The sequence below is a fragment of the Panthera tigris genome, chromosome E3 (assembly GCF_018350195.1).
Source record: "Panthera tigris isolate Pti1 chromosome E3, P.tigris_Pti1_mat1.1, whole genome shotgun sequence".
Lineage (NCBI taxonomy): Eukaryota > Metazoa > Chordata > Mammalia > Carnivora > Felidae > Panthera > Panthera tigris.
The window spans coordinates 28821088-28847338 of NC_056675.1; the positions used below are offsets into that span (position 1 = coordinate 28821088).

General features: G+C 45.3%; 1 protein-coding gene across 8 annotated transcripts in view; it reads left to right on the forward strand.

Annotated features, from left to right (window-relative positions):
- MARF1 (meiosis regulator and mRNA stability factor 1) overlaps positions 1 to 26251 on the forward strand; it is a 39461-nt gene that overhangs the window by 6875 nt on the left and 6335 nt on the right. For 3 of the 8 annotated variants that reach the window (XM_042970995.1, XM_042971003.1, XM_042970996.1), the window contains exons 4-25: positions 334 to 508; positions 1438 to 1664; positions 2763 to 2880; positions 3478 to 3650; positions 4665 to 5093; positions 5295 to 5452; positions 5540 to 5698; positions 6722 to 6914; positions 7633 to 7811; positions 9466 to 9546; positions 11613 to 11849; positions 11978 to 12097; positions 12725 to 12900; positions 14439 to 14659; positions 15377 to 15519; positions 15698 to 15831; positions 17671 to 17873; positions 19010 to 19237; positions 22437 to 22667; positions 24384 to 24596; positions 25795 to 25855; positions 25943 to 26068. In XM_042970995.1, the coding sequence (XP_042826929.1) occupies positions 334 to 508; positions 1438 to 1664; positions 2763 to 2880; positions 3478 to 3650; positions 4665 to 5093; positions 5295 to 5452; positions 5540 to 5698; positions 6722 to 6914; positions 7633 to 7811; positions 9466 to 9546; positions 11613 to 11849; positions 11978 to 12097; positions 12725 to 12900; positions 14439 to 14659; positions 15377 to 15519; positions 15698 to 15831; positions 17671 to 17873; positions 19010 to 19237; positions 22437 to 22667; positions 24384 to 24596; positions 25795 to 25855; positions 25943 to 26068 (3985 nt within the window). The remainder of the gene's footprint in view (positions 1 to 333; positions 509 to 1437; positions 1665 to 2762; positions 2881 to 3477; positions 3651 to 4664; positions 5094 to 5294; positions 5453 to 5539; positions 5699 to 6721; positions 6915 to 7632; positions 7812 to 9465; positions 9547 to 11612; positions 11850 to 11977; positions 12098 to 12724; positions 12901 to 14438; positions 14660 to 15376; positions 15520 to 15697; positions 15832 to 17670; positions 17874 to 19009; positions 19238 to 22436; positions 22668 to 24383; positions 24597 to 25794; positions 25856 to 25942; positions 26069 to 26251) is intronic. The other 5 variants (XM_042970997.1, XM_042971001.1, XM_042970998.1 and 2 more) reach the window with 5 other exon arrangements.

Consider the following 26251-nt stretch of genomic DNA (forward strand, 5'->3'; position numbering starts at 1 on the left):
CTTGGCCTCGATCACACGGGTGTTCAAGTAAAGATTTTAGTTTCCTTTACGGAAAGTGTGTCTGGGTCTCCTCTGCAGGATACCTATGCCCTAGGCTGTGAAAGTCGTCCCAGACCATTTAAAGTCACTTTGTGAAGTGAGTTTGTGAATTAACAGCTAATAGTTCTGGGAATGCACTGAGATATTGAAAATACATCCTGTCAGAGGCGACAGATTCTAACAGGTGGAAAGAAGAAACACTTAGAATGTGTTTTCAGTTGTTGTTTATAACTCTAGGTTCTGAAATGATGTGTCTGAAACCTCCTCCTTTTTTTAAAAAAATTTTTAAAACAGCCGGCAAGAAATAGTATAATTGATGCTGCTAAAGTCTGGCCAAATATACCACCTCCAAATACTCAAACTGCACCTGTTACTATTCCTCTGTGTAATGGCTGTGGAACCAAAGGAGCAGGGAAGGAGACCACGTTGTTATTGGCGACCAGTCTAGGCAAAGCTGCTTCGAAATTTGGTAAATGACAGTATGGTATAAAATGTGCATATTTAAGTAGTTTTCAGTATCTGATACACTGCATTTAATCACCTTGAAAAGATTCTTGTGGTCTAAAGCTACTATGTATGTGCATCTCCATTTCTCCCTCTTCGTAAAAAATCTTTTTATTCTTAGACACCGACGAGTCATTTGCCTTTTACGTTGCACTGAGGCTGTCTGAGGTTGGATGCCGTATACAGAATACTAGGTATACGAGGTATATATTAGGAGAGATAAGTGCCAGAGGGGACTTAGTGTCAACTTAGGTTCCTAATTACACTTGTTGATGGCGCACTCCAGAGAAGTACTTACTATTTAGAAAGATTTAGTAATGGTTGATAAAAAACAAGAATTGAAAAACCTAGTATCATTTCCCCAAAAAGTAGTTAATGTGATATTTTGTCTTTGGAAAACTTTTATTTTTATATTAAATCAGATGTTAATACAGTGTTCAAATTTTTTTTTTTTTTTAATCAAGGACAGTAACAACTTCACCCTTTGTCACCTCTTCATTGCTCTTCCATACTGAGCAGGTAGACACGCGTGGGCAGAGCATGACAGGTCCCAGAACTGCAGTGTCCATTCGCCTACGTGTTAGTGTACAGAGAAACGTAGACATAACGGTCAGCATGAGGATGGCTCATGCTTTGCACTGGATTTATTGTGGGCCTGAAGTAACTTGACCTTTAGATTTGTTCTTTCCTGAAAAAGAGGAATAATCACTTAGGAATGTTATTGCAACTTGGGGTTGGCCTTTTAGGTCAACCAGTGAGGTTGGTATCCTTAAGCTTAACATCAATCGATAATTTCATTCTTCTGCCACTAAAAATGATAGGTAGCTACCTATTATTTTAATTTGCCATTATTTTTTTCACTATGTGTGATTGAAAGTGTTAACATTTCCTAAGGGTCACCAGAAGTTGCACTAGCCGGACAGGTGCTGGAAAACTTACCCCCCATTGGAGTTTTTTGGGATATTGAAAACTGTTCAGTTCCCTCTGGCCGCTCAGCTACTGCTGTTGTACAGAGAATCCGTGAGAAGTTTTTTAAAGGCCACAGAGAAGCAGAATTCATCTGTGTGTGTGACATCAGTAAAGAAAACAAAGAAGTTATTCAAGAGCTGAATAATTGCCAGGTAAAAAAAAAAAAAAGGTTTTTTCATCTATTATGGTACAAGAAGAAGCACATGTGTGTTTTTTTAAATAATTTTAATTCAAAATTTGTTAAATATGCATTTCTACTAGGTTGGCAAATAAAGGAAATTAGCAAGAGATTATTTCTGAAGTACTAGAAATCACTTAATCGTATTTGATCTTTCAGTAATGCCACGTATATGTGACTAGTGCTGTGTCACAGCATGGTTACTTGTGCATCCTTTCTTTTGATTTTCATGACTGCTCTATGAAAAGGGCTCATAGGATTTATTATTTGAAATTTGCAAATTCACCTGAGGCACCAAGATGTTAAACAACTTTTTAAAGATCACGTGGCCAGTAACCAGATGAGCTAGGATTTAAATCCAGATTGTCTGACTGCAAAGTCTATTCTCGTAAGCTGGAACTAGAATCTAGTTCTTTTGACGCTTAGACAAGTAATTCTGTTTTTATGCCATATTGCTGCCTAAAATTACATACTTATGCTCCTTAAAAAACTAATAAATCCTATTGTGTATTGTATGTAGTTGAAATGCCTCTCAAAACCTTTCCTTGCCCTGGAGACTTCAGTATAAGCCTGATAACTTTAACAGAAATAAATCCATTTTTGCTCTTTCGGGGACAGATGCCTTTCCTCTCCCATCACCTAACCCCAGATCCTGAAAGCTATAGACTATGTGTAGCAGAGACAAGTTACATCATATACAGCCCTAAATCTTAGGTTCATCATCTCTGTCCATCTCTGCTACTTCCTGGTTGTTGGCAAAAGCTGTTAGAGCTGCATTACTTCATATTTCACTTCCTTGTCTGCCTGTTTTCTGAAAGGGGGTTGGATGAAGTACAAGAGCAGATGAAGAGAGGCGTGCAGGGCTAACAATGGATCTAGTTCATTCGTACAGAGACACAAATTTGAAATTACTGAGATCTGTTTATGATTTTTTTTTTCATTGCTAAGTGGCAAGAATAACAACAGCTAGAGTTTCGTTCCTTGAGGACCGTCTCTGAAGATGTGGGCAGAATGTGTAGTGATTTCCCAACCTCAGCTCTCACTAATTTGTCCTCACTCTGAATCAACGCAGGTGACCGTGGCCCACATCAACGCTACCGCCAAGAACGCGGCTGACGACAAACTGCGCCAGAGTCTCCGAAGGTTTGCGAACACTCACACTGCTCCAGCCACTGTGGTTCTCGTGTCGAGTAAGTGCAGAGACATCTGCTCATTTCCACTAAACTCGCTGTGTGGGAATTATTACAGAAGCCAGAACACATTCGAGTGAAATATGCCCCCAGAGAGGCTGAAATGCACAGGCCATATTTGTGCTTACCTCTGAGAACGGTTTAGAGAAAAAAGCGGGAGTCTGTGTAGATTTTGTGGATTTTCTCCTTAGAGCTTGAATATGGATTCTTGTGGGGCCAGTTAAAGAAAATGTAGTTTTTTATTCTACTTTATTTTTTTGTATCCTGGGCCCAGTATTGCTAGTTTTAACAATCTAAGAAGAATTTCCAGAGCTGATGCTCCCCGAAATATTAATATTTGCTCTCTTTTACTATTGGAAGTGACATGTCTTGGAATTCAGTAGAAGTATGTGGTAAAATTGCCCTACGGTGTTCATTCTTGTGTGAAATGTGTTCCTGTTTCAGTTAAGGGGGTGGGAGCTGGGGGGCGGGGGGGTGGAGCAACTCTGAGTCCAGTCCAGCCATTCCTTCCTTCTCAGTAGGGGGCAGTACAGCTGTGTGTGTGTGTCACGTCTTTCTAATGTTTGGGGACGGGGTGGGCTGTGCCTTCTCTTTCAGCTGATGTCAATTTTGCATTGGAGCTCAGTGATCTGAGACACAGGCATGGTTTCCACATAATTTTGGTCCATAAAAACCAGGCCTCGGAAGCACTGCTGCATCATGCTAATGAGCTGATCAGATTCGAAGAGTTCATTTCCGACTTGCCCCCCAGGTTACCACTAAAAATGCCAGTAAGTGGGTTTGCATTCTTCTTTTGCTGCACTCTAATGTTAGATTTTGGGGGCTGAAGACCGCCCTTAACGGGGGTCACCAGGTGAGGCTGTTCTTTGTAGGAGGCTGGCCAGATTTTTGAAGTAAGGCTTAGAAATAGTTCTTTTCTTACCAATAGAGAATTGGCATGTATGAATTTTGCTTTTAGCTTGTTTCACGGTATTGTGGGGAATTGGCTTGTAGGTTTATCTTCCCAACATCTCTGGTCAATGTCTCCAAAGCCAGCAGTGTTTGTGTCAACTGGATGAAAGCCATAGAGAAAGATTTATTACGTCTTTTTCTTCCAGTCATGGTTAAAGAATATGGTGATGGTTTGCACACACTCATGTGGCTGCAGTCAGATAAACAGAGTAAATCGTACACGTCTTGGGCATTTAATCCTTAAACTTCAGTAGCACTCTGAGCTGGTTTTGCATAGTTCTATTCCCCACCATGCATGTGCACGATTCAGAGCGGTTATTGCTACACCTGTAGCTTATTGAGCCACGTGCTAGGAGAAAGTGCGCGTATTTCCAGCAGGGTGAGCGTTCCTTATGGTCTTGATTTGGGAAAAGCACGTTTACTACACTCTTGAGCTGCATTTCAGCCATTTGGAGAATATACATATGACTCCTAAAGAAATTGGCATTTACTTTTCTAGCCTCAGAGGCCTTTAAGTCGAATGTAGTATTTTAGGTCAGAGATTGCCCACTTTTGAGGTCCCTGTTCTTCATGGTTAAAAAGAAGAAAAAGACTTGATTATTCAGAGCATTAAATCTTGCCATTCTCACTGGCCAGAGTGGTACTTTAAGGTACATTTCCCTCCTTCTGGGTTTTTTTGGTTTAAGTAAGTTCACTGTCTTCCCTCAAGATCATTACCACCTCCCCTCCGAGGTTGTTAGCTTAAGTTTGGAGATCACTCCTTGCTCTTCTAATTTTGTAATTGAATGTGTGCCCTTGAGTTAACCCGTTGTAACCCTTTTCCTCTGTATCAGCAGTGCCACACTCTGCTCTATGTTTATAACCTACCAGCAAATAAAGATGGCAAGAGCATCACCAACAGGCTCAGGCGCCTGTCTGATAATTGTGGTGGGAAAGTGCTGAGTATCACAGGCTGCAGTGCAATTCTCCGCTTCATAAACCAAGATAGTGCAGAACGGGCTCAGAAGCGAATGGAAAACGAAGATGTCTTTGGTAATAGGATCATTGTGTCATTTACTCCAAAAAATAGAGAACTCTGTGAAACAAAGAGTTCCAATGCAATTGCTGATAAAGTGAAGTCTCCCAAAAAACTTAAGAATCCAAAATTGTGCCTCATCAAAGATACGAGTGAACAATCTTCCAGTGCCAAAGCCACGCCTGGAAAAGGGTCGCAGGCAAATTCTGGATCTGCTACAAAAAACACAAATGTTAAAAGTTTACAGGTAACTTTGATACCTCTTGCTTTCTGAAGTTTACGGTAGGTTCGGTTTGTTCTTCTCCGTGTTTTACATGCCCCGCTTGCTTTCGGCATGTCCTTTTTCGTTTTCCATTTTTGACGATTCTCAGTTACGTGTTTTCTGTACAGGGTTTGACACATCTTGGTCGCTTCAGTTTTAAATTCCGCTGCGCTTGTCTCTTTTAAGGAGCTCTGCCGCATGGAGTCAAAGACTGGCGCTAGAAGCAGTGACTCCCAGCAAGGCCACCTGAGGCTGGTGGCGCCTCCCCACAGAAGCTTGAGCGCTGTAGCGCCCACACCCAAAAACTCGGGGACGGCAGAACCTGCTTACAAAACCAACCCGAAGTAGGTTACGTTACTCTTCCTCACGGCCTCTTGTCTAATGTGAAGGCAAGCACGTGACCTTTTCCCTTCATGTGTTCCCTCCATTAGGAAAGAGAACCCCTGTCCCCGGAGTGTCACCAGCTCTCCTGTAGAGAACAAAGAGAAAGAGGAGACTCCGTTCCAAGTGAGTTACCCATCTGCTTTCAGCAAGCTGATCACGTCACGGCAAGTCAGTCCCCTGCTCGCAGCACAGTCTTGGTCTTCTCGGTGAGTCCGCCTGCTTGATCGTGGGGTACTTGCGTGCAGTAGCAGGGATGAGGACACGATGCTGGTTCAAAGGAACTCCAGCGACGCAAGTGCATGAATACAGAAGTAAGAGATGAGTCTTCCCCTCCTCGTCCTCCAGCCCCCCTTCCTCAGGCCATCTTAGCTTACGATGGGGGGCCGTGCTCCTCGACGTCTCTCCCCTCCACGTGGGAATCTGGGTAAGCAGAGATCACAGAAACTTAACTCGGACTCCCTGGCCATGATGGGAGGCACGTGTAGATGTCCTTACTGTTTCCTCCTCACTTTGTCGTGTTGGGGAAGCAGCCCCAACTACACGTGCCCTGGTTATTCTTATTCACAGGGTAATTGCAGGGAGCCATTTGAGAAGCAGGAGTGGGGGGCAGTCTGTAGACCACTGTACTTACCCAAGTAACGCTTACCTTATCTAAGCTCTCCAGACTCACACTGAGTACTTCTGGAAGCTTGGAGGACAGGAGCCATGAGGCCACGTTGCACCTTGTGAACTCCTTCACGCATTGTATTTGTTGCGCTGAGTTGCTGAAGGCTTGCTCCAGAAAGTGACTTTGGATCTGCAAAGTTAAAATTAAAAATTCACATAAAAGACTACAACACGTGAGCGACAGCGTTTTCAGAGCCAGGGAGAAGTTAAATGACTTTTATTGGTATCACAGGCTAATTCACCAAGAATCAATGCCCAGAGTAGAAAATGAATTCACCGGGTCTGCCTATAATTTCTGCCTCTAGTTTTAAATAATCCAATGAAAGAATATTTGGTATTAAATTGTGTACTGGTTGTTAATAACAGGTCAATAGGTAGTACTTTTGGAAATAGTTCTAAATCAGTGTACATTTAAGATAAAAATACATTTGAAAACCAAATATTCTGCTTGGTTGCATTACGGAAAGCTGTTTTTATATATAGCTTCAAACAGAGCCTAAGTGATTTAAACTAAGTAAATAGAATAACAGTTTTTAAAAATACTCCACCATGTATGTTTTAAGCAGGAGTATGTCTCCAAACCTTTTAAACAGAGCGTCCCCACTTGCTTTCAACATTGCAAATTCGAGCATTGGTGCTGACAGCCCAGACCCGTTTGCAAATGGTGCTGACATCCAGATCAGCAACATCGACTACAGATTATCCCGGAAGGAGCTGCAGCAGCTTATGCAGGAGGCATTTTCTAGGCACGGCAAGGTAACCTTCTCACCCCCTCTCGCCTTCCTTTTACCCTTTGCTAGCGCTTCAAGTCGGGAGAACGTAGTTCAACACACGTAACCGCAGCCAGGATAGACGTATCACTGAATGAGTTTGAACTCCTTCCTTTTTCCTGTGGTCTGCTCACGGTGATGCTGTACTTGTAGTTTTTAGGGTGTAACCCCGGAGAGCAGGAGACCTAGGGGAGAGGCACTCGTGGTCACGGGCACGGATTTAAGTGGCACTTTGGGGAATAAAACTCTGATGGATTTTACTTCACTCTGGCTGCTAAAATACAGAAGTAGGATTCTAAAGTAATGTTGGCTGTTTTTGTGAGTATCTTACTGTGTCTGATGGGGTTTTTAGGTGCCGTTTGCTAGAAGTGCACCTATTCCAGATGATTAAAATGGCTATGCCCCGGGTGTCTGCAGGGTCTGGAGAAGACCCCAAAGACTCCTCACACATATTGGCTCCCGAGCCTGCATCGGAGAGCTGCGCGTGCCAGAGCACGCAGGCAGGCCGGGCCGATTTCACGTCTCTGAAGGTCACCCAGTCCTGGTTCACTTAGGTTTTGCTTGGCAGAAGCGTAGCATTCAGACACGTTCCCTCACAGAAGCACGGAAGTCCACAGACGTGTTCCTTCATGATTCACCTTCAGGTTGAAGCTGACAGGGTTCGGGGTAGACCTAGCATTCCCTTTTCCTTTTTACTGCTGTAGGTGAAGAGTGTTGAGCTCAGCCCCCATACAGATTATCAGCTCAAGGCTGTTGTTCAGATGGAGAACTTACAAGAAGCAATCAGTGCGGTGAATAGCCTCCACAGATACAAAATTGGCAGCAAGAAGATCCTGGTCTCACTTGCCACAGGAGCTGCTAATAAATCACTCTCTTTACTGAGGTAAAAACAAACCATTTATTTCAGGAAATAACTTCTTGGCCCAGAAACAACTTTGGAAAAAATAAAATAGATTTCATCACATTCCCAACCCTCTTTGATGATTACACACGCAGCTATGTTTATTCTCACTTGTGACAGAACTTAGAAAATGAGCTAGAAGGTAGCAATAAGCTGGTTAGAATAATCCAACTCTTACTCAAGTCCACTACTCAAAGGTGAAGTACAGCTTAAACTTGGCAGGCGGTTAGGAGTAAAATAATACACCGCATATCCAGAACAGGTTCTAAAAATAGTAGCCCTCTACAGTAAATGTTTATAAGCCTGGAAAGTCTGAAATGTTCCCTTCAAATCTTAGGAGAAGGTGGGTTTGTCTGTAGAGGGTAGATCTACGAAGCTGCAAGCTCTCAACCTGCAGATATATCCTTGGCCTCAAATAGACACTCAGCTCTGTAAGTCTGCCTTCAACTCTGTCAATTGTAGGAATCTGGTGGTGCTTTCATTCTTAATGTGCTTTGATTCTTCTTCGGCTTTCCCTGTTTTGGGGACAACTAGTAAAACAGAACTCACTCCTAAAAATCTGTTTAAACTCTCAAAGATCTTTTTCCGTAACGTGTACTTCACCATTATTTTAAATTATGTTTTTTTCCCCTAGAATAAAAATAATAATGCTCATTGAAGAAACTTTGGAAAGGTCAGAAATACAAAAGAAGCTGGGGGGTGGGGGGTGGGGCGTGGTGGGAATCCATAATCCTGTGGCTCAAAGCCAGTCATGCAACAGTTTGCCTCTTTGTTTTCTTCTGATCGTTCTTGGCTGCCTTTTTTAAAACTATAGTTGGGATGATATTGTATCTGCTTGTGTATCCTCCACTGTGGGAATTTTACGTCCGCGTCTCTAACACGTGACACACGACGTGGCAGGAGCCATTCAAGCTGTTCTGCCTTTTTTTTCTGTTAACAAGGTGTTTGTCTCATTTGAGCGGTCAGTGTCCTTCTGATACACAGGTGTGAAAAGTGCTCTGCTTGAGTCTGATAAAAATCCCAGTGTCTGGCTTTATATTCTTTAATCACCTTGTCCCTAAAGTCTTTTTTTTTTCAAGGTTTTCCAGAAAATAAATTTTGACATACCAGAAACTGGTAAATTTATGTTGTGTATACAGTTGACCCTTGAACAGCCCAGGGGTTGGGGGTGCCAACCCCCCCCCCCCATGCAGTCAAAAATCCCCATATAACTTCTGATTCCCCCAAATCTTAACTACTAATCGCGTACTGTACTGTTGACTGGAAGCCTTTACTGATAATGATAACATAAACAGTTGATTAACACCTAGGTTGTATGTGTTACATGCTACGTTCTTACAATAAAATAAGCTAGGAGAAAGAAAATGTTTCCAAAATCATAATGACGAGAACATACATACATTTATAGTACTGTACTGCATTTATCGAAAGAAATCCACACATAAGTGGACTCGTGAAGTTCAAACCCATGTTATTCAAGGGTCAACTGTACATTGTGTTAATCAGTTTTATGAACTCTGTTTTTGTTTTTATTTTTCCGCTCCCTATGAACTGTGTTTTTAAAATACCACTTGGAAATCCTCTGTTGATATCGAATGACATCTGTTTTCTAATTGAGTAAAATTTTGTTTTACAGTGCAGAAACAATGTCTATTCTTCAGGACGCTCCTGCCTGCTGTCTGCCTCTTTTTAAATTTACAGATATCTATGAAAAAAAGTAAGTTAGGTTTATTATTAATTTTTTCATTGATCTGGTCAGTACTGATTGGCAGCTTCCAGAATTCCTATATTAATTGGTGATTGGCATAAATCTCTTGAGGAAAAGCTGTTGAGGGCTATTTCCAGCCTGGTGGAGGAAATGACGTAAAGACAATGGTATCCAGGTTCACGTTTCTATTTTAACATACATTTTAAAAACGTCTTTCATTTTTAATAAATTTAGACCTCAGTCCCTAAAGCTGTATGTTTTTCCCATTGACTGATTCGTCTTGTTCATCACTGAATGAACATTTTCCAGCACCTTCTAGGCTGTAAGCTCTAGGACAACAAGGACTGGATCTGACTTATGACCATTTCTTCAGGACCCAGGGCTTAGTAGATGCTTAGGAAGTATGGGTGGTATGGAAGTCTAGGGGCACCCGGCTGGCTCAGTTGGTGGAGCGTGTGACTCTTGATCTCAGGGTTGTGAGTTCAAGCCCCACGTTGGGTGTAGAGATCACTTTTAAAAACAACATCTTTTTTTAAAATTTATTTAAATTGAAGTTCATGAACATACAGTGTAGTCTTGGTTTTAGGAGCATAATCCAGTGATCTAGCACTTACATAGAACACTCGGTGCTCATCCCAACAAGTACCCTCCTTAATGCCCATCACCCGTTTAGCCCATCCTCCCCAAAATAAAATCTTTAAAAAGTCTGAGCCTCTGTGGAGAGTGCAGAGCTGGGAAGACACGATCCTTGTCCTTGAGCTTATGCCTGGAAGGGAAGAGGAAATACTCGTAAATCATCACATAGAACAAAGAAAACTATCCCCAAGTGAATGAGGAGGAGAAAATGCTAAAAGGATGGAAAAAACAAAGAGCTGGACTGTTATGAAGCCCCGGAGCCCTGAGTAGTGGCGGAACTACGGGCCATGTGGTGGCAGTGCAAGCTGAGATGGAATGAACAGGGCACAGAAGGACACAAAGAAGGGACAGTGCTGTCCCAGTCCTGGGTCCAAGCAGATGCTGTTGGAACACCGAAGTTTCAGTTGTCAGTGAAATAGGACATTGTGGCTAGTTTTATGTAGCAGGCAAGGTGGAGAGGAGAGGCGGTTTGATTCTGAGTTGTTTTGTCCTGGCTGACTGAGAGGATGCTAGTATGGTTAAACCGGAAATAGAAAATAAAGAAAGCCTGTCCAGAAGGTGCAGTGAGGTTTTGACCTTGGTTTGGACATTGGAGATAATGAAGATGTGACCGTTACTTTCCTAAAGGGGATCAGGAGAGGCAGGGGAGCAGGGAGGGAGTGAGGGGAAGCCAAGAGAAGGGCAGAACTGGATGGAATACCACCTGGGACGGGAAGCAGGAGAGAACCAGGAGGTGAGGGTGTTACCAGGACATGCGGGGATGGCTGGCGTCATTGAGGGAGCTGAGAATGTGGCGTGGGGTTTTGGGGGGAGGGGAGGAGGAAGCCGCTGGTGACTTGAGAGCCATCCCTCCCGAGTCCTGTGGATAAAATCCTGGAGGGAAAAGGATATGAACTCAAATCTATCTGCCTTCCAAGCCTGTGCCTTTAAGCTCCCAAGTATGAAAGGTACACACACGGTGGGGGGATGATTGAGGAGTCCAGTCTCAGGAAGTGTGGGTCTCAAGGTTCAGGAATAGGTGAGGTGAGGGAGTAGCTGGAAAGGAGCCTACCTCTTCTGAGGTAGCAGAGCAGAGATGGGGAGGGGTGGTACAGAGGGATTTCCAGCTTGGGGAGTGGAGTCAAAAGAGGTCATGTCAGATAGCTTTCCATCTGAGACAGTGAGGTGAGGTCATATGCAGCAACTGCAGGGGTTCGAGGGTTAGGTAGCAAATGACGTAATGACTGATGGGCAGTCAGCCAGAGGTGACTCAAAGGAAGTGCCAAGTGTTACTGGCTTGGGAGTGAAAGAATTTAGAGTAGAATTAATCCCATCTTCCTTTTGAAGAGGTGGAGGAACCGTTCTTAGCAATAGCCCTTTACTTAATCAGTACAGGCATTTCTGTGTAATCAGAGAAGAACATTCCAAGTCAACTTCTGTCCCCTTATCCCTGCTTTTAGATTTGGACACAAGTTGAACGTGTCGGATTTATATAAGCTAACAGACACGGTGGCAATCCGCGAACAAGGAAACGGAAGACTGGTGTGTCTGTTGCCCAGCAGTCAGGCCCGGCAGAGCCCCTTGGGGTCTTCGCAGTCACATGACGGCTCCTCGACAAATTGCAGCCCAATTATATTTGAAGAGTTAGAATATCACGAGCCTGTCTGCAGACAGCATTGCCCCGATAAGGACTTCAGGTAGAACCTCGTTTCCTTCTAGAAATAATCCTTGTGTATAAGGTCCTTGAATGTCTGTTACAGTTACCTTGAAGACCTTTTAGACCACTGAGAAACGTCAGCTAACTGTTTTGTTCTCTTTTCTGTAGTGAACACGAATTTGATCCAGACTCCTATAAGATTCCTTTTGTGATCCTCTCTTTGAAGACATTTGCGCCCCAGGTTCATAGTCTTCTGCAGACACATGAGGGCACCGTGCCTTTATTAAGGTGAACATGTCAAAGCCATTAAGATATGAGGCCTTAGTTCTCCTCTTTCTAGAAAGTCTTCCCTCTGCCCACACCTCTTCCCAAGCAAGTATTATAGAATGCTTCATCCTAACATTTTTAGCACCTTGCAATCAAAGTAGATCTGAAATAGGATCCATTCACTCAATACTTGAACAAGAAAATTTGTGCAGACTTTTAGAAACATAAGCAATGAATAGGAAAGCTTGTTCTCCACAAAGACGAGATTATTGTAAGTGCTGTACTACAAGTGCACACACGTGCTAGAGGAGGGTACACAGCCTTCAGCCCCGGGCAGCAAAATTTGAGAGAGAAAAGCCACTAATGCGTTGAAGCAGGTAAATCACTGAGCGCCCAGTTGCCTTATTTTTAACACCCTCTGCTGGGAAAATTATCTAGGAATTTCTGGTCTCATCAGACTGCATCAAAGAGGTCAGTGCCACAGTGATTGTCTCCCCTGCCTCGGATCTTAATTCTAATGTTCAAACCCAGATCCTGGGGATTTAAACAGAAATTACGTATTTGTGGATATATTAAAATAGAGATTTCTGTTTAGCAGGTGCTTTGCTTTTCCATTATTGTAATTACCCTTCTTTTTCCTCACGTCAGCTTTCCAGATTGTTATGCTGCAGAGTTCGGTGAACTAGAAATAGTGCAGGAAAATCAAGGGGGTGTTCCCTTAGAACACCTCATCACCTGTGTTCCAGGTGTAAACATCGCCACTGCACAGAATGGCGTCAAAGTGGTCAAATGGATTCACAACAAGCCCCCACCTCCAAACACAGGTAGGAGGCAGGTATTGTATGTTTCTGAGCCACCACCTGCTAGGAGAGGAGGCTGTTGGCTTTTATCTTCCACAGCAGCCCTGTTTGCCAAGCACAAAGCACTGTGGATGTCTCCTTTGATCCTTTTTTTTTTTAATGTTTGTTTATTTTGAGGGAGAGAGAGGCGCATGCCCATGCACTCGAGTGAGGGAGGGGCAGAGCTAGAGGGAGAGAGAATCCCAAGCAGGCTCCATGCTGTCAGCTCAGAGCCTGATGAGCCCAAGAACCGTGAGATGGTGAGCTGAGCCCAAATCAAAGAGTCGGATGCTTACCCAACAGCCACCCAGGCGGCCCTCCTTTGATCTTTTAAAAACTACTCTCTAAAGTGCTGAAGGTTTGGCAGAACAAGACTTTAAAGACTTTTGGGGAGTACCAGCATAAGCTATATAAAAAATGTAAAATCCATGTTTCACAATGACGAATCTCTTTAGCCCTACCTAATTTTGTGAGACTTTTTGGCTTGTCAGTTGGCTAGCCTTTTAAAAATAGTTTCAAGTAGTTGAAGGAAATCTCTCTAAATGCAGATTTACCTGTGAAATTCATTGTGGTCAACATTTCTGACTTTGATAAATCTGAAAACAGATTTAGCTGTTAGTATAAAAGACCAGGAAATGTGAACCTAGATTTGGGTGGGTTGCTGAGTTCTGGGCATCCCTGAGTCGCAGGTGTCTAATCCCACGACCTGTGAACAGCACTGCAAATCGTTGCCGCTATAGGCACATTTCCTTCTCTTTGACCCTAAATACTTCCTCCCTTTCTCTCCCCCTATAGGAAGAAGGGTGAGGATAACCAGGGAAGGAGAAAGACTGGTAGCAACGCTGCTTGCCACCTTCTCCTGCCTTTCCCCTCAGCCCTGGCCCATGCAGGCTCCCGGGCCTGTGCTGTTTCTCCTTCCTCCTGTGTCGTTAGCCTGCCAGTGTCTTAGAAAGGTTTTTGTCTGCTTATACTTTTATGATGAAAACTTTTTCTCAATTACATGGGCGTTCAAGAAAAATTTCTTTCTTACTCTTATATCAGCTAGTTTGACATTGCTGCTTTCCATGATTTTCTGGGTAATGTTTTCAGCTTCCACATGGGTTAGCTCGGCTCTTCTGGGCTACCTGCTTGCTGACCATCTATAACTTTGTTTCTGTGGGAAAGTATGCTCCGCAGGACCAAGATGCAAATGAGTCGTTGAAATACAACGAGTTTATAAGGTGGAAACTTGCTGTGGAATTTCACTTCTGCTTTAAGTTAACACTATGCTGAACTATGCTTTGACTACTGGACTTCGAGAAATAGTGGGAAAACATCTGCCAGCCCATAAAGAAGTTGGGCTGGCCCATTGATTATTATATAGAACCTGAATATAGATGCTGAGAAGTAAAGAGGCCCTTTGGTCTCATCTGCGTCGTCATGGGTGAGCTCAGGCGAGCGAGTGCAAGGTTAGTTACCTTTGTTTCAGAGGTAAGATCCCACTTTATATCTTAGGAATGCTCTCTTTTTCTCCCCCTGTCTAGATCCTTGGCTTCTGCGTTCTAAAAGTCCTGTGGGTAACCCCCAGCTGATCCAGTTTAGCAGGGAAGTGATTGACCTGCTAAAGAGCCAGCCGTCCTGTGTCATCCCAATTAGTAATTTCATCCCGTCCTACCACCATCATTTTGCAAAGCAGTGCCGGGTATCAGACTATGGATATTCCAAGCTGATAGAATTACTGGAAGCTGTGCCTCATGTGTTGCAGGTAAGGAAAGTTCGGGAATTATTATCATTTTAAAGACGAGAATGTTCCTCTGTGGTTTTGGCTACCTCAGCCGAAGAAATGGGTTAGCTGGTAACCTCATCCAAGATGGCTTCTTGGTTTTTGCAGAAAGCTGTGAGTTTCAACTTAAAGAATGAACTCCTTAGAGCACTGTCAAGTGTTTTTCTTCTAATCTGTGTAGACTGACCTCCCTTCTCCTAACCCAGAGCTCTCCAGGGTTGTTCACTCTTACAGAGGAGCTGCCGAGAACACGGGCTTACCTCTCTTAAATGAGTGAAAGACGAGCTCCTGGGCTGGAGCCTCATGTTGGTTCCTAAGGAATCTTTCTTTACCTGTTAACCTAGACTGTTATATAGCTTCCCACCTGTAAAACAGCTTCCCACTTGTAAAATGGCTTGGAATACCTTAGCTGTCTTTTGTAGACAAAATTAGTTGCTTTTTGTGTCTGTATTCACAACTATTTGAGGAGGGGTATGAAGGGCAAACAAAAAGGGGGTGGGGGGTCCCAGGCACTTGAGCAGATGTTCATTTTGAACATCTACATTCTGTTGATCTACATGTGTTTGAAAATGCAGATATCACACATAAAGGGGCTTATTGTCTGAGAGCGGTAACAGGAGAGAGAAAATGCCATCAACCAGAAAGTCAGTATGTGCCAAGGTCTTACGAGTATAAATAATCAAAGTGTTTGATTTACAGATCCTCGGAATGGGCTCCAAAAGGTTGTTGACCCTTACCCACAGGGCCCAGGTGAAGCGCTTTACTCAGGATTTACTAAAACTTCTCAAATCCCAAGCCAGCAAACAGGTCGTTGTGAGGGAGTTCTCACAGGCTTACCATTGGTGAGTTGATGAGAAGGGGGGGAGAAATGAAAGCAAATATTTTAAGACACTTTTTCTTCCCACAAATCTAAAATAAATGCCTAACGTTTTCTATTTAACATTCTTCTGGAAAACTTACAAGGTTTATTTAGCAAGTGATATGTCTCATTCTTTACCCATTTCCATGGTTAAATTCTAGGTGTTTCTCAAAAGACTGGGATGTCACTGAATATGGTGTTTGTGAATTGATTGATATCGTATCAGAGATTCCAGACACAACCATCTGCTTGTCCCAACAAGATAGTGAAATGGTGATTTGTATCCCCAAAAGAGGTATGTTGACCTTAATGTGCTGGAAGACAGTTGCATATCTCAGTGGTTATCTTAACATGGTCTCACATATCCTTTTCCCTGCCCCCATGGTTCCTGCAGATTCCATGGAAGGAGCGGTGTGAAAACTACTATGTGCTGTGCAGTGGATCCTAGGTTCTTCAGAGCAGGGAAGCCACTCACCAATAAGAAAAGCTGGTTTTTTAGAATGTAGAATTTAGAATTTTCCCTCTAGGGGGAAGAGGGGCACAACCAGCACTTTGCCAAAATGCCTTCTTCAGCCTGTCTATGGCTGTTGACACCATAATTATCCATCCGAGAGTCGGTTACCATGGCTCTTGCTTGACTCTTATCTTTAACTGAGCTACCTTACCGTGCACTCTGGAGAAGGAAAGAAGGCTCAAGCAAATGTTTTGCTTTATCTTTCATATTTTGGCCACTCTGGTTGAGGTCTGGGAGCTAGGGTAGGTGACATTACATCTATCTACTGTCCTCTTCTCCCACTGTTAGTAATCGGTGATTCTTAACCTGTGTTCCTGCAGAACACTGATATTCACGAAATTATGGCACTCCAGAGCTTTTGGAGTGAGTAATGTCAGTCTTCTGATTCTCATTTAAAAATCAATAGAGGGGCACCGGGCTGGCTCATTTGGAAGAGCATGTGACTCTTCATCTGGGGTTATGAGTTCAAGTGCCACATTGGGTGTAGAGGTTACTTAAAAATTTTTTTTTTAATCTTTTTATTTTTTTAGAGCTTGTGAGCAGGGCAGAGGGGCTGGGTGGGGGGGGGGAGAGAGAGAGAGAGAGAGAGAGAAAGAAAGAAAGAAGAAAGAAAGAAAGAAAGAAAGAAAGAAAGAAAGAAGAAAGAAAGAAAGAAAGAAAGAAAGAAAGAAAGAAAGAAAGAAAGAAAGAAAGAGACTCTTAAGCACGTTCTGTGCTTAGTGTGGAGGTTCAGATCCCACAACCCTGGGAACCTGAGCTGAAATCAGGAGTCGGGTGCTCAACTGACTGAGCCACCCAGGTACCCCTAAAAAAAAAACTTTTAAAAAATTTCTTTTTGTTTTTTAAACGTTTATTTATTTTTGAGAGAAAGAGACACAAGCAGAGGACAAGCAGAGGAGGGGCAGGGAGAGAGGGAGACAGAATACGTGAAGCAGACTCCAGGCTCTGAGTTGTCAGCACAGAGCCCAACGCAGAACTCGACCTCACAAACCGTGGGATCATAACCTGAGCTGAAGTTGGGCGATTAATTGAGCCACCCAAGCGCCCTAAAAAATTTCAAAAAAAATTACATACATAAAAATTAATTGAAATAAAAAGTGAAATGTAAGCTTTTATTGCCCTGTGTTTTTGTTAAACTTTTGTTGCCTGATACTCTTTCTGCTAACAATTTTAACTGAAGGTCAGAAGAATAAACAGAAAGCATGTGGCTATTCAGAAGTGCGAGTTTAAAGAAATAATTTCTAGGTTATTTTTACAAGTACAGAGACCTGTCATGTACGTGCTCGTACGTGTCAGGCTCCTATATATGGGATAGGGGTGGGGGACAGGGAGCTAGAAAAAGTATGTCCAGCTTGCAAGGTGAAATTACATGGGTATGTATGTATATTTCACTGTGTACCATAATAGTTTCCTGGCCTCCTGGTATTGTGTCCTTGAATGAGTTTGAAAACCATTCTGCAGAGAGAGCTTATGAATGTGTTCGTCTTAGGCTGTGTGCATTTGGAAGGCAAAGATGATCCCTCTTGTAATCTGTACGTAGGACTAACTATACCACTAATGTTCAACACAAATCAATGGAAGACTGTGATGACCGATCAGTTTTCTTTTTTTTTTTTTAAGAGCGTACCCAGGATGAAATAGAAAGGACAAAGCAGTTCTCCAAGGATGTTGTTGATTTGCTGCGGCACCAACCCCATTTCCGGATGCCCTTTAACAAATTTATCCCCTCCTACCATCACCACTTTGGCCGGCAGTGTAAACTTGCATACTATGGGTTTACTAAACTCCTTGAACTTTTTGAAGCCATACCTGATATTTTACAAGTGAGTAGAGATTCCAATGATATTTTTCTAAACAATATATGGGAGAATTTTTTTTTTTCTCTCAGGCCTCTTTTCCTGGGAAGTAAGTAGTTAGGAAATAGGAAAACTTGAAATATTTTGATCAGAGAAGCTATGTTTTTGGCTCATTAGTATTTTAAGGTAAGTGTGGGGTTTTTTTTTCCCCTTCAATGAAGAAAGAAACCATCTTCAGATTTATTTTAGAGCAATTATTGTCAAAAGGTGAAATAGTTTGATTCTTTTTAATAGTTTGATTTCTTAAATGGAACGTTTTTCCATTAGTGCCGTATTTTTCAAATCTCTTAGGTTGGTGCTGGGGATGAGTATGTGAGGTGATATGAATGCTTAGCTGTTAAGCCATTGCTAAGTTAAACCAGATTTTTGTTGTTAATTTTATTAGCATGTGTGTTTTTTAAAATTTATTTATTTATCTTTGAGAGAGAGCGATACCAGAGTGCGAGCAGGGGAAGGGCAGAGAGAGAGGAAGGGACAGAATCTGAAGCAGGCTCCAGGCTCTGAGCTGTCAGCACAGAGCCCGATGCAGGGCTCAAACTCACAAACCAAGAGATTATGACCTGAGCTGAAGTCAGACGCTTAACTGACTGAGCCACCCAGGCACCTAAAGTGCTTTTAAAATTCTTCTTGGGGCACCTGGGTGGCTCATTCGGTTAAGCGTCTGACTTCAGCTCAGGTCATGATCTCACAGTCTGAGTTTGAGGCCTACATCAGGTTCTGTGCTGACAGCTTAGAGCCTGGAGACTGCGCCGGTTTCTGTTCTCCCTCTCTGCCTACCCCTCCCCTGCTCATGCTCTGTCTCTCTTGCTCTCAAAAATAAACAAACATAAAAAAATTTTTTCAAAAATTCCTCTTGTGTGTGGTAAAATACACATTACTTTGTTAACCCTTTTTAAGTGTGCAGTTAAGTGGTGGTAAATGTATCACATGCTGTGCCACCAATTTCCAGAACTTTTTCATCTTGCAGAACTGAAGCTCTATATCCATTAAAGAACACCAAAGTGCTTTTCAGTTACTAACCGAATACATTTCCATGCCACTTAATTCTATGAACAGTCATAACTTGTTCAATCTCGCCTTCTTCCTGCTGTGTGTTTTCCAAGGTATTGGAATGTGGAGAAGAAAAAATCCTCACCTTGACAGAGGTAGAACGATTCAAAGCTCTTGCTGCCCAGTTTGTCAAACTCCTTCGGTCCCAAAAAGATAACTGCCTTATGATGACGGATCTGCTTACGGAATACGCTAAAACTTTTGGTTACACGTTTCGTCTCCAAGACTACGATGTCAGTTCAGTTTCAGCTTTAACACAGAAGCTCTGCCATGTTGTGAAGGTTAGCAGATTTTTATTTTCACGACAATGTGGCGTCATCTTCGCTGGGGTGTTTTCCTGTGCTTTAGCGTTTCTTTGTTCACACCTTGCAGCAGTTTCTGTTTCACAGTAAGTGCTTTGTTTGCTATTAATACCTTATTAGGTAATAGGAGATGACCCTAATAGGGGCTCTGGTTTGGCAGCTAAGATTTTTGGTCTTGCTTCTGTGTGTTTATTCAGGGCCTTGTCAAAGGAGTGACTCTGAACTGATGAAGTGTCTTTTATTTGAGGATGTTTTTTCCTCAGGTATATTCTTCTAAATGGATCATCGTTTCTGAAGTTTTGGGGAGGCTGTAATCCCAGATCTCTTTCCCCACAGATTCTGACTCACTGGAGTAGATTTAGGAGCAGGCTAGGCTCACAACAGCCCTTGTTGCTTGGTAACACGGGATTGGAGAGGGTAACTTCCTCTTCCTTCCTGCCCTGGACTAAACTGACCCTCCCTGTCCTAGACTGAGCAGCTGGGTGGTTTCAGGCTGCCTCCAGCCTGGGGCGAAGAAAACTCACTAAGAGGAGGCAGAGTGGAAGTGCCACCAAGGGGGGCAGCCCTGGCTACAGACCTGGAAGGGATGCATTCACGTCCTGTCCAGTTGAGGGGAGAACCTTCACAGGACCCAGAGTAGGGAGGACGCTAGGAGTGTGGCACTCCCAATCCAAGGAGGAGAAACGGCCAGCACTGTCACCTGCTGGGACGAGTGAGGCAGGGACTAATGTGACCTTCGGGCCTGGCTACATGGAGGAACTTGGTGTTGCTGGCCGGGCGGGGTCGCCACCAGTGAGTGGGGACCAGAGGCACACTGAGCAGGTCGAGGCATGAGGAGGAGTAGGAGGCAAGAAAATGGTGACAGGTAATACAGCCTTTCGGCTTGTCTCCTTGTGAAGGAGCAGCGGGAGTGCACAGTGGCGCCAAGGCCACGGGACCGAGTGAGCCCATGAGCTTTCTGTGGCTGCTTTGCTCCCAGGTGGAGAGACCCGAGCATGGTTGAGAGCCGCCAGGAAGGATGTGCTCGAGGGAGAGAAGAGAAATACACAGACAAGAGGTGGTGGGGTGGGGTTTCCGAGGAGGCAGGCATGGGAATCGGCATTCAGCAGACGGCAGGGCACAGCCCTGATATTAGTGCTTTGACCAGAGGGAGGGAGTAGCGGGCGGATGTAGACACAGGGAAGTTTGCTGTTCTCTCTGGAAAGAGGAGGGGGGTACCCACCACGAGCTATTTTTCTGTGAAGTGAAGGTGAGAGCAACTGCATAGAGAGAGGACGAAAGACACAGGATTCGAGATTGAGGCCCCTCATGGTACGGTGCGGTGTGGGGGGCCCGCCAGGACATGAGGCAGGGGCGCAGGGAGTAGGGGAGCCCCGCAGGAGGGATGCGGTGCCCATAGCGCTACCCTGGGTTTGCTGCCGGCTCGGAAAGCAGACCGTCGGGCTCGAGGTGGGAGTTTGCCAAATGGTGCAAAGAAAAGGCACCAAAGGGGCAAAGTTGTTTACAGAGCATGACAAGAGTGGTAATGAATTCATGGCCTATCAGCGCCAAGGTGGACACGAGAGGAAAGTGAAGAAGGCAGAGGGTTTTAATTGGGAGGAGGTGCGAGTCCGTGCAGGTGAAGCTGGAGAAGGGGAGGAAGAGCCGATCATTCGAACCTCTTTTCTGTCTCCCACCCCAGCATCTGCCGCAGGCCTCCTTTGGCACGCAGGGTGCACGGGAGGTTTGCATGAGCTACCTCGGCAGCGGGCGGTAGATGGCGAGATCCCACGTGCGACCTGGGAATGGGTGTCCACGGTGAAAGTCAGTGGAAGGGGATATCCCCGGAGATGAGGAAGTTGAGGAACTGAAAGGCCACAGGACGGGAGGGGCCCCCTGGATACTCAGTCACCCAGCATAAAGGCATGGAGTGCTTCAGTGGGTAGCAGGACTCAGCCATGACCAGAGACTCTGATAAGCAAGGGCGAGTGAGTGGGAAGTTTGGGCGTAAGCAGTCAAGATGGGGGAGGATTGGAGAGGCTCCGGTGCGCTGCCCTGGCTGCTGCTGCATCTCCGGGAAGCTTCTGGGGAATGCTGAGAAGCGGACCCCTCCACCCCGCCCCCCCCCCGAGATTCTGATGCAATTAGGCCCAGTGTGCTCTGAGCATTGGCATCTTTTATAAGCTCCCTAGAGGATTCGTTGCGTAGCATGGGTTCAGAATCAAGAGATGTATCTAAGTAGCCTCGAAAGAACAGGTTTTTATTTTTACTCCTTGAAAGGCTGCAGTAGTAGCAGTGGTCTAGGCATTGAACAAGATGACTCAGACTCCCCTAGACCTGACTCTGTTGATAGGGGAAATCTGTCGCCATGGTAACTGGTGTGGGGGTCTGCCCTCCATCCTCCTGCCTGGGCTCTGGGTGAGCGTCCGAACCAGGGTCACAGTGGGATGGTGACAGTTCCTCAGGTGCTGCTCTGCCTGTGAGAGCCCAAAGCACGCAAGCCTGTGGTGACCCAGCCCACGCCGAGGCACTGAGACCTGTGGTGTTGGCTGGAAAACCAGAGGGGAAAACACGTAACAGTAAACCTTGGCTTGTGTGCCAACACCTCAGCGGTGCACGTGCCTGTGGGTCTCAGTTACCAAACATCTGTTTCTTCACGTGCTCTTTGGTCCCCGAATGATAACCTCTGTCTTTTTCAGGAGCTTCCCCTTCCAGCGTGCTTCATCACTCAGACCTGTTATCTCCTTGAGAACCAGAAAGAATCGAGGGGTAGACATGTAGTCAGGAAAATACCCACTTACTGGCTAGTGATGATGGACTAGAAGAAAATGTGGGTGTCCTTAAGTGGGCCTTCCATCCCTGCCCCAGTCTAGCTCCTGGGACACAGTCCGAACCCCTCCCTTGCCTCCTCCCTGAGCGCAGCAACCTTCAGTTCAGGGGCTCGGGGAGTGGAAGGAGTGCCCTGAAAGAGGGCTGGTGTTGATGGAAGTTTCTGATTGTGGACCAGCAGAAAGGGAGAGAACAGCTCCTGCCCCGGTGTCCCCTGAAATGTTGGTCTGGTGTCCCATAGCAGCTGGAAAAGAAGAAGTTAGAAAATCTCCCTCTGTTGGTCTCACTAGCCCAAGGACAGTAGCTGAGTGGGTGTGGCATGGCACCCCTCTCTCTAGCTGGGAAAACACGTGGACTCTTGTCCTCCCAGGTTGCTGACATGGCGTCAGGCAAACAGATTCAGCTGATCAACCGCAAGTCCCTGCGTGCTCTCACTGCCCAGCTGCTGGTGTTGCTGATGTCTTGGGAAGGAGCCGCCCACCTGTCTGTCGATGAGCTCAAGAGGCGTTATGAAACTACCCACAGTGCCCCCCTCAACCCCTGTGAATATGGATTCATGACCTTGACCGAACTTCTGAAGAGTCTGCCCTACTTAGTGGAGGTATGAATATTGACAGTTCTGTGGAGCCGTCTTATGAGAACCGCTGAACCATGTGTTTCTGGATCACTTGATGGTCTGGCTTAGAGGATGTAGAGCTGGAAGGGACCAGTCGGTCATTTCGTAGTTGAACAAACTGAGGCGTAGCAGGGGTGTGGTTTGGACACACAGGGGTTTGGGCACCTTGCCCAAACGAGTAGCAAGCTAAGAGGGAAGCCTGGGCCTCCTGAGTCTCAGGCTGGGGTGCTTTGTTATATACTGGCTGCAGTTTGCTACTGTTAGGTATGTCTGAATTAGATGGATTTTGTGGGGGCTCCGGGCGACTCATCATTCAGGCACAGGTCAGAAAGGAAGGCTGGTCACCCAGGTTGCCTTTTAAGAATAGCACTTAAGGTTAGAAAAATCATAAGACAATACTACAGAAATAGATAAAGCCCCCTCCACCCCACAAAATTATCAAAATTGACCCTAGATGTTAAAAATTCGACCAGTTACCACCAAAGGGGCTATAAGATTGTTGAAATTTATGCCAGGACCAGATAGGTTCACAGTTGGATTTTTAACTGACTTTTAAAGCATAATTCCAACTTCCTAAAAACGATTCTAGGCCGTGTTGAAAGCACATAACTCACCACTTCATTTTATGAAGCCGAAGAAACTTTAATACCAAAACCTAAGAGTCCCCCAAAAAACAATGGTTCTAAATAGGATATTAACCAGTAAAATCCAGCAACATAGGAAGAGAGTGGTATACCGTTGTTACCAAATAACCATGTGATTGATAACTAAATAATTAAAAGATACTGACAAAAAGTCTCTCCTTGGCCAAACTTAGGCCAGGCTCCTGGGAGCCGCCTTATAGACTAGACAATGACCTTGGATGTCTTAGTAATTTTCCATCCACCAACACCCCCTCCCTCCTTGCCTATAAATCCCCACTTTTCTCTCTTGTATTCAGAATCGAGCCCAATTCTATACTGTGGTTCTTTCTTTTCCTTTGTTGTGGTAGTTCTTAAATAAAAGGTATTTTTCCTACTTTAACTACTGTGCAGTTCTGGTTTGTTCTCCAGTACCAAATCCAACATTTTCTAGAGTCTCTCGGTTCTCTGTTACATGAACACTGGTTCTAGGAGGTGTAAATAGATGATCCAATACAAGAGGCTTTCTGTGGCCAGTGAGGGTTGGGAAATATCCCTTCCCTTAGAGATTTTCAGTGTAGAGATTTTCAGTGTACGTTAAGACTCTGGAAAGGTTTCAGGTAAAGGAATTTGTTTACTCGAGGACAGAAAAGCTTTGGGGTTTCTTCCCTTAATGCCCCGCAAGAATACCACTGTCGTCATCCTGCAGCACAGTGTTCCTTGGAAGGCCACTTTGGGAGTGCGAGTTCCCTGGGCTCAGTCCCTGCTGTCTGATGCGGCTCCCTTCCCTCCTCACTGCCTCCTTGTTTGAGACCCCAGGTTGGCTAGTTTGCTTCCTTTCTGACACACAGTTCCCTCAGACGTCTGCCGGCTTAGAGGCACAGATAGAACCGAGGTTTGCTCAAGGCGCTGCTTTCTCTCTGAGGAGATCCTTGGATGAACCCGTCCTCCTCCTCCCTGGCTTGTTGTCCCTTTTCAAGTTGACTTGGTGCCTTTTCATTCTCAGCTGGAGGCCCGGACCCCTGGGGGGCAAGGCCAATACTCTGGGAGTTTCTAATGCCGTCTTTTTCTCTTGAGCCAGGTTTTTACTAATGACAAGACAGAGGAGTGTGTGAAGCTCACAAGCCTGTATTTGTTTGCCAAGAACGTGCGGTCTCTACTCCATACTTACCACTACCAGCAGCTTTTTCTCCATGAGTTTTCCATGGCCTATACCAAGTATGTCGGAGAAACACTGCAACCCAAGACCTACGGCTACAGTAGTGTGGAGGAGCTCTTGGGAGCAATCCCTCAGGTGCGTGTCTGCCGAGCTTCTTGGAGAGCGACTTCCGGGACAGCCCCAGGCCCATCTCCTGCACAGAAGGTGGAAATGCTGCCGGGTCGGTGACGTGGCGGGCATTTTGAAAAACATACCATTGGCATAAAATGAATGACTTCAGCGTTTCTCCTTCATTCCGCGAGCCTGTATTAAGTTTCTGTCTGCCAGGTGATAAGGTGATGGAGTGAGGTCAGAGCACCTGAGCAGGTGATGAGGCAGTGCGGTCGGTGCAGCCATTTTTGGGTGCAGTGAGGAGGGACCACGAGCTGGGCCCATGCCCGGGCTTGGGGTTCGTTCTAGGGCCGAGGTGTCGGGGACGCGTAGAAGTGAACCCTGTGACAAAAGGGGCTGCGTAAGCGGATGCAGGGTAGTGACCAGCAGTGTGGAAGGTTCAGGGCATTTACAAGTAGGCAGGGGCCCATCAGGGAAGCAGGAGCTCACTTGCGGGGGCCTTCCTCCTTCAGGTGAGCGGGAGGGCCTGGAGGGGAGGGCAGGGGGGAGTCTCAGGTTTGTGTGTGGAAAGCACCAATGTTACTGCTGCGATCCGGACCGGTGGGAGGGGCGGAGAGGGCTTGGCGAGGATCCTGGCCGTGGCCGGAGTCCAGGTGGGAGTGACACCCAAAGCGCACCTGTGCGAGAGGGATGGGGGAGGCAGGGAGGACCTGGTGAGGCTGAGGTCGGGGGCTCGGTGACAGGCGCCAGGCGCGTGTGGGGCGGTGCAGGGAGCCAAGGACCTCTGCTCCGCTCTTGCTCTGCTAAGGACGTGGAGAGAGGACTTCGTTTTAGAAGTAGGACCAGGGACTTGCTTTGATTCATCTCCATGAATCCTCTTAGGGTATGTTTACTAGAAAAATTAGTAAGGGCTCTCCTGTGAGAACTGTCTCCTTTAATAGACCAGAAGTGGTGTTTGGGAGATGGTCTTTGGAAGAGCCGCAAAGCATATTTTTAAAGCCGAGTCTCACCGTTTTTAGACTACGCGTCTTCTTTAAGGGACGTGTTTCTGCCAGCTTCTATCACTTTAAAAGCTAAAAGAAGCATAGAAAATTTTTACTTGGCGTCACTTTCTAACTTGTGAGGTATTTCGGGTCAGCACAGTTGGTCACGTTCTGCCTGGATTTAGGACTTACTTCCTCTCCTTTTCCACTGCTTAACCAGTAGTATGTCTTGTGTGCAGGTGGTCTGGATCAAAGGACATGGTCATAAGAGAATTGTAGTGTTAAAAAATGACATGAAAAGTAAGTAAGCACCCGTCCCCTCCCCGCTCCAGAAACCCCGGTTGTCTCACCGACTTCTCCCTCTGATGGGCCCTCTTGGTCCTCCAGGCCGTGTGAGTTCAGTCGGGCTCTCCCCTGTCAGTCCTGAAGACCAGCCCTCGGCCACGGAGCACATCCCGGCGGCGCCCGAATCTCGCACAGCCCCGGAACTCAGACTTGGAGCAGGCAGCGATGGTAAGCGTGGAAAAACGGAACGAAGCTTGTGAGATGCTGCAAGTGGCTGGGAGTGGGTAGGGGGTGGGGGTGGAAAAGGACCACAGTGGGTTGTTTTCCTTTGTTAAAGTCAAGTCTTCTTACGTTTTCCAAAGCAGTCCGGCGTTTAGCTGGTACCTGAAAACCTGGCCTGCTTTTGATGGC